This window comes from Convolutriloba macropyga, unplaced genomic scaffold, assembly GCF_964194025.1.
Source record: "Convolutriloba macropyga unplaced genomic scaffold, txConMacr16.3 SCAFFOLD_4063, whole genome shotgun sequence".
Taxonomy (NCBI): Eukaryota; Metazoa; Xenacoelomorpha; order Acoela; family Convolutidae; genus Convolutriloba; species Convolutriloba macropyga.
In genome coordinates, this window is record NW_027450652.1 from 4,791 (window position 1) to 12,246 (window position 7,456).

General features: G+C 51.6%; 1 protein-coding gene across 1 annotated transcript; it reads right to left on the reverse strand.

Moving 5' to 3' along the window:
• Positions 1-587: 587 nt before the first annotated feature.
• LOC142356062 (uncharacterized) lies at positions 588-1,384 on the reverse strand. Its single transcript, XM_075408042.1, has one exon. The coding sequence runs from the start codon at positions 1,382-1,384 to the stop codon at positions 671-673; it is 714 nt and encodes a 237-aa protein (XP_075264157.1). The 3' UTR covers positions 588-670.
• Between the last annotated feature and the right edge of the window lie 6,072 nt (positions 1,385-7,456).

Here is a 7,456-nt window from a genome sequence, read left to right on the forward strand (position 1 = left end):
TCTAGCGCTCAGGTCTGTCACGTTCTCTGTATTGTCAGACATTATGTCTTGATGAGCGGCCTGCCCTGTCAGTAGCTCAGATGTGACGCCGAAGCAACAGAGTTCCTCCTTGGAATCACCCCAGCCCTCAGGTCTGTGGCTCTCTCAGCCTCGCTGTTCTCTTCCTGCCAAAGTCACTGCCTTCAGCTCTCGAGAGTGGGTTCGCACGTACGTGCCGGGCGTGGAAAGGATATGGGCCCATGTGCTTGAGTAAGATACCATCCCCTCTAAAACTGGTCGTCAGCAGGATCTCCCATGGTGGTCGACCAGCGCTGCTACTGTCTGGTCGGCCACCAAGACACATGAGTGGCAATGGCAGTGTTTGTTGAGTGTGCTGAAACTTGAGGCATGCCTGACCATATCAAATTGACGCTGCAGCAACACTGGCTCGCATCCACTCAACATTGACAACTCTCTACATGTTTCCCCTGAATCGAAACTTCTTACAAATGTACAGAAAATTTTGTTTGTTATGTGATATTCAAATAGTAGCGTTAGGTACTCATACATAGATACAGCATTACCCCCATTAACTTTATTGACGAAACAGTGCTGCAATGGATAGTTAGATATAATGTATTGGCATGGTGCAGCACCGAAACAGCGTGTAATTTTCTGACAGGGGTGCCTCTCAGGCAAAGAAGTGGTCCGGCAGTGTTGAGTAATTTGTCGAGATGCTGGAAACACACTTGTGCTTGTGCTCAGCATACTTCTCTGTCGTTATACTCAGAGGCGATCTCTTTGCATTGGAGAACAATCTGTGAAGGGCACGGACACAGTTGCGCAGCTCCTTCTTGTTGTAGCCCGTGTAGTAGCTCAGGGTGCAGCTCCAGACAGGCTGGTTGAGAGTGATCTGGGCCAGAATGACAGATGATGCAGCAATCTGCGATGGCAAGAACTGGAGTAGACCATAATCAAGGAGCGACAGCTCGCAGATGTAGCAGGCCAGAAACTCTAGCTTGGAGTTGCCCTGGGCAGCTTGCAAGCAGCGCTTGAGGAATGGCCTCGTTGTTGGGACTGTGAGCTGGTACTTTAATGCCTGCAAAACGTCCCGCTCACACCGCTTCAGCTCCTCTTTCGTGTATGCATTGTCGGCCAGATACACATACTCATCGATAGGGGCTGGAAACAACTCCTCGTACTTCGATGCCAGCATCACACAGGTGAGGCCATAGAGCTGCAGCTGTCTTTGAGGCACGGGAACCACAGAAAGCACTCGGTCGAGGTACATCACAGAGAGATACATGGTTTCAGGGACCATTTGATGCTCTTGTGCAACCTCCATCATCCAGTCCACCAGCACCCCCCTCATGGTTGCGTTGATATCCCGCTGGACTTGCTCCATGTAGCAAGAGGTTGGGCGATGCCTGCACTCAGCCTCCCGCAGGTTACGATATATGTCGCAAACGTACGAGGTGCATGCCTGGGGGTTGTTCCGCCCCGGAGTGTCGATGTCTATGATGCCCACTGGTCCGCTTCTCACCAATTGCTTAGGAGTTTGCGCGGCGTCCTGTTACAGGCGGTTCGTGTATTATCAGTTGCTTGGCCGAGAGCGGCAACTGCATATCGGGCCTAACGACCTTGAGGTCCGGACAATGCGTAGCTGCAAAGCAGGGCAAGGAGAATGCAGCAAATGGATCGTAGTTCTCACCGCCAGATCCTCGTCGGAAAGATCATTATTGGTGATGTCGTGCAGGGCGTTGCGGGTCCGTTTATTGTCGTCGGTGAGCACCTGCCATATGGAAGGGGGGGCACGCAGCTTGGTACGTCAGGGTAGCTTTCGGCGCAACTGAGGTCTGAGGACAGGCTGCACTGAGTCGGTTCCTTTGCTTCGAAACGGACGACACCTTGGTAGGTGAGTGATGGTACCACGCACCTTTTCCATTGGGATAAGACTCCGCTTCCCAGCGAACATAAGGGTGTCACCAGTAGGCAAAAGGCCGTCCGGCAGGCCGGCGAGCGAGCGTAGTCCTTGCGCGGGCCCATCTGGAGACACCACCTTTCTGGATGATGGGAACACATCTAGCTGGGGTGGCGGCAAGGCCGTGCCAAGGACGGCAACCATTCCGAATTGACTGAGGTTACGAGAGTGTCCAAGTCCGGATGGAGAGGGCCTCGGGCGGATGCCTTACGGAGTTGTTCTGACGGCCCTACGGGAAGGGCTCGAGCGCAACTCCGCAGTCCGTTGGCCTGCAGTGTCCGTCCTGGGCCAACCGACGGGGAGTCTGTTGCCGTGCCGGAACCTCTGATTTTGAGAGAGGGGAACGGAATAGTACTAGTATCAGGAACAAGGACTGCGAACGAACGGTGCGGATCCAATATTCAGCCGTGTGCGAGAGAATGGTGTGATGCGACTGTCAAGTTAGAACGGAGTGGCTTAAGTCGGAAAGGTTCCGTTCAAATGGAGGCTGAGTAGGAACAGTTGACGGTGAAGCTGCAGGACTGAACGGGAGCGACAGACGCGACACGTTCGTTGCTGAAAGGACCGCACGAGCTGTGAAGACCAGTGCAATGGAAATGCCGATATGGGGGATGGCGAAAGGAAATGGTGGCGTGTGGGGAGGCCGCAGCGTAGAGTAATGTCTCAGAAAGACAACTTCGCCCTCCTCGAAACCGCCTAACTGCCGGCACTCGGCAGGTTGTCGCTAGCCTGTTCGGATCGGCCTGCAGCTGGCGATATTTGGGAACAGCCGTCGACCTGCAGCTCACTGCAGCTCACTGCGCCTTCTGCAGGCCGGGCGGGCGGGTAGGCAGGCAACGGTAGATTTCGGAATTCGGTCTTCGGAAGCCCGTAAATCGCAGCTATACGCACGAAAATGTGTGAATCGGACCTCCCCGCCCTCCCCCCTGTTGCAGAGCACCCTCGGCTGGCACCCTACCTACACGTACCAAGAAAGGGATTGAAATCTGGCCAGGTGTGCTGTAATCAGTACCTATCGTAGTTGCATCTCGATAATGTTTCCGCGAGACTGAGCCAAGAATGATGAGCCATGTACCGCCAGCAGCGCAGTGAATGAACCAAACGTACTACCAGGGGTACAGCTGAGTCAACACGGTTACGATACTGGGAACCGGGAAGCTCCCGTACGTACTCTGTGTTCAACAGTGAGTCAGTCTGCTTCACCTAGGTACCTAAGTAGGGTAGCTAGAATCTAGAGAGAGGGTAGGGTATATTGTAGGTACGTTTACGATTTATTATGTATTTAAAATTAAAAAATATTTCACCTGCTAGAACTGCTAGCGATACTACCTTTTACCTACCTCTCCGTTTTAATTCGTCAAAGTCAGAAAGGGGCGCCCAATTCTGACTCAATTCCGCCAGCTAGCTCGTAGGGCGTAGGGTAGGTAGGGTAGGTAGGTGCTATGTAGGGTACGTACCTACTTGTACGAGATACGTGTAACGTGTACGAGTACTGTAGTCCATGCACGCCCGCGCGCGGTACAAAATTTACAAACGTACTATATACGAGTACTAGATGGTACTCGTAGTACTACTTAAAAGTAAATTAAAGCTACAATATATACTAGGGTAGCTGACACTAGCTAGTAGTCCTACTAGACTAGTACTCGTACTATTTTCACTTTTTATAGTCTGCACATGTGCCTCTGTGGATCTGACGTCCTGTCGCAGCTCGCCTAATGCAGGTCACGTCAGGGGCAGATGCCGAACGCGGTCATGTGGAAGAGGGACTACTATACTCGTACAGTCTTATTCGTCTGCATGCAGCTGCGTCAGAATAGCACATACGTGGAACTGCTAGTACTAGGGTAGTACTAGACTACTAGTACAAGTATAAATTCTTATCCGTTCTGCTGTCGATCTGTTGGTAGCGATACTAGTACTGTAGGTATCTACTGGAGATACTCGTACCATGTGCATGGATGACGATGATGTATATATCGGCCGGCCTGCTCGTAGTTCGTATACAGTACGAGTACTTCGTAGTTCGTAGTAGTGCTGCAGTACCCTACCGCTAGTACATGCATAGGTACCGTACGTACGCGTATAGTACGCGCTAGGTACGTACCATCGTACCATCCGCAGCCTGGGGCTCGCCCAACGCAAGTTGCCCTCGTAGTACAGTAGTACACGTGTAGTACTAGTAGAAGTACCATTGCGAATACAACACGTCCTCAGAATGATTGCACAAGCCATTGAAACAAGAGGACAAGCAGGACTGACCACAAAAATCAACAAAGTCCCTGCCCACACAGGGATATGGGGTAACGAAATAGCAGACACGGCTGCAAAATCAGTAGTCTCTGCCATAATAAAACACACTACTGAGGAAAACATACCGTACCCAGAGTGGGTGGAGTCCACGACAGTCCCCATGCAGCCATACAGACCCCCATACTTCCTCACAGATGATCCGCCAGTTAATCCTGACGGAACACAGAGAAGTCCACATGTGTTCACCACAAAACAAATTTTACACAACCACATTAAGCCTAAGCTGCGACTTCACACAGCCCCTCCCTCCACATACCATACGCTCATGAGTCAAGCTAGAAATCACAACGATCCCACGGACTTCAAAAACACGGCAAGACACATCAAGGCCCTCATAGCCACAGGTGCAAGACACCAAGCTAAAAGGCTACTTGCATTCGTCTGGGGAACGATGTATACGCAGAAGCACGCTTTCCGCTTTGGATATGCTAAAGATCAAATATGCCCTGTATGCAATATAGACACTGATTCCTGCACACACGTGGGATCAGGTTGCAGACACCCCCACCTCAAGTCCCTATATATAGATCGACACTCTGCAGCTGTAAGATTAATCAGAAAATTCATTGCAAACAGCCCAGTAGGGGCCTCCTTTACCTTGATATGTGAAGACTCGGGAAGAAAACCCCTCCCAGAGGACATGCTCAATGACGAGAACATCCTGGAACAGCAGGATGCATTCCTTAAAACACTCCCACAACCACCACACGGTCTAAGCCCCCCCCCAGGCCATCTCCTGTTAAACCATAGAACAGAGGACGTCACTCTAGACCTGAAAGCCCACAATCAGGCTGCCACGATAGAGGGAAATTCAGAGTCACAGTCACCCTACGAAATTGATCACAGCAACACCAACAGCCACACCCACGCACATCAAACCATACCAGAATGGGTGTTACCTAAAGAAGCACAACAAAAGCTCTTGCAGGCACAGGCGGGCTTCAAACCAGATCTGATATTTGTCCAGGGGGCCCCCTCCCCAAACCCTGCAATAGTCACAAAAGCGAATCTGTCTCAGTGGAAAGTAACAGTGATAGAGGTCGGGTTCTGTGCAGACCTTAGGTTAATAGCCAAACAGGAGGAGAAAGAGAACAAATACCAACCGCTTATGAAGGAACTTAGACAAAGATGGACACATGTGCACTTTTTGGCAGTACCAATAGGCAACGCAGGGGCAATACTAACCTCAACAAAGCAGGAATTAGGTAGGCTAGTCAGCACGACGCCACAGAAGAAGCCGGAGCAGCGGAGGAGCGAGCAGCTAGCAAGGACCCTAGCAACGATAGCAGCAAGAAGACTCTATGGTGTTACAGTGGAATACTACAGGCTCAGAAAGGAGCAGGCACACCAGCGACAACACAACAGCCAACCCCCAGGGCCGATGTTTGAGCAAGGCACATCAGGGACTGCAACCCATGGCAGGCCACTGAAACAACACAAGTCAGCAACCCACCAAGACCTGCCTGATTTCGTGGCGCCACGGTCAGACCCAAGACAAATGGAGCGTGACAAAGCTGGCTCCCGTAGACATCCCAGAAAGTCCGCAGGAGACAAATGGAGCGTGACAAAGCTGGCTCCCGTAGACATCCCAGAAAGTCCGCAGGAGCCAGACCCGTGCCATCAGCCCAGAGCCGCAAAGCTACCTGCAAAGCCGAGCCTGCTCACCACACCGGTTCTACTTACCCCCCCCCGGACTACACCAACTGGACAACAGTACGGATGTCGAACCTTAGACAGGCAACCGGGGTAGCAAGGTTCTTAGGGTATCCGTACCACCCTAAGTGTACATCGGTCAGTTAAAGAAAAAGAAAAAAAAACTCGCAGGCTGCTGCGGGGGCTATATATGAGGCTAAGCCTCTGATGTCCCTAAAATGGACTTACAGATGTAAGTATTCTCTCTCTCTACCATTGCGAATACTAGTACCTGAAAATACGGAATACCTGAATACCTCGACACGGAACTGCTCCTTAGAACTGCTCCTGCTCCGGGTAGACGGGATACGTACCCTACCGTAGTTAAAGGAAATGGGAAAGTGTACGAGTACAGAAGGTATAGAATGGAAGGAACCCGTGGAATATGCAAGGAATATATACGGACACGATAGAATCGCAGGAGTTGCCCGTGAAAACACGCTAGTGTACAGTCCGGGGATAGTCCGAGTCAACATGATATGGGTGGGCACTGGCCAGCAGTCAGGATCCTACCGGCCGGCCGGGCGGGGGGAAGGGTGAGGTGCTAGTATATATTTCCGGGAAACGCCAGGCTCTCTCTCTCTCTCTCTCTCTCTCTCTCTCTCTTTCCGGGAAACGCATCTCAGCACATAACCGGAACTGCGAACCGCAACCGCAACGACAGCCGCAACCGTAACCGTGACGGCCGGCCTAGACGACTTTTCGAGGCGAGGCGAGGCGAGGCGAGGCGAGACGAGACGAGACGAGACGAGACGAGCCGAGCCGCGAGCCGCGAGGGGAAACCTAAGGCCCTGCCTTCCCCCCCTCCCCCCCCTCTCTGTACCAATAATATAGTATGTACATTATAATAGTATGTAGTATTTTTTGTATTCGAAGATTCGTGCAGAGTCCAAGCATTACGTGCACTTTCCTCTTATCAATTTTTTGGTCGCACGCACAGCATAGAAACCGTAAAACTGGGACGGAATTTTCCGTACATTACGAGAAGACCAGACGAAACAATAGTAGCAACAAAAGAGTGAACTACCCATGTGCTACAAACCAGGCTGGATGCCTAGGACCTTTGCCTTTTTTTGTAGCACCCTACCTTTTTTGTAGTACCCTTCTCCCGGGGGTGGAAGAAACCCTACCATTGAGGCACACGCCAGTGTGATGAGTGATGACACACATTTTATCATGGCTAAGGCCACTTCTCAGTAAATTTTTCGTTGGCTCCACAAAAGGCCGAAATACTCGGGCTCCACAAAAGCCCCCTGCTTGAGCCTCGATAGGCGGACTTTTTCAAAGGGATTTTTTAGTTCCCGGCGTATAAAACGTACAAATCCGTACGAGAACTCTTGCAAGTCTCCCAAGCGATCGCCCGTGCCTGCTAGTACGAGTAGGGTACGAGGACGGACGATCACCGAGTGCCGCAAAGTCAGCGGCGAAACAGCTGCCCGTGCCGCAGCCCGCGTTGGTCAGGCGGTCACTCCGCATAGTGGAGGAACGGAA

Bases quoted from the DNA above. Each gene is read 5' to 3' on its own strand.
- LOC142356062 (XM_075408042.1), bottom strand. From the start codon at position 1,384: ATGGAGCAAGTCCAGCGGGATATCAACGCAACCATGAGGGGGGTGCTG.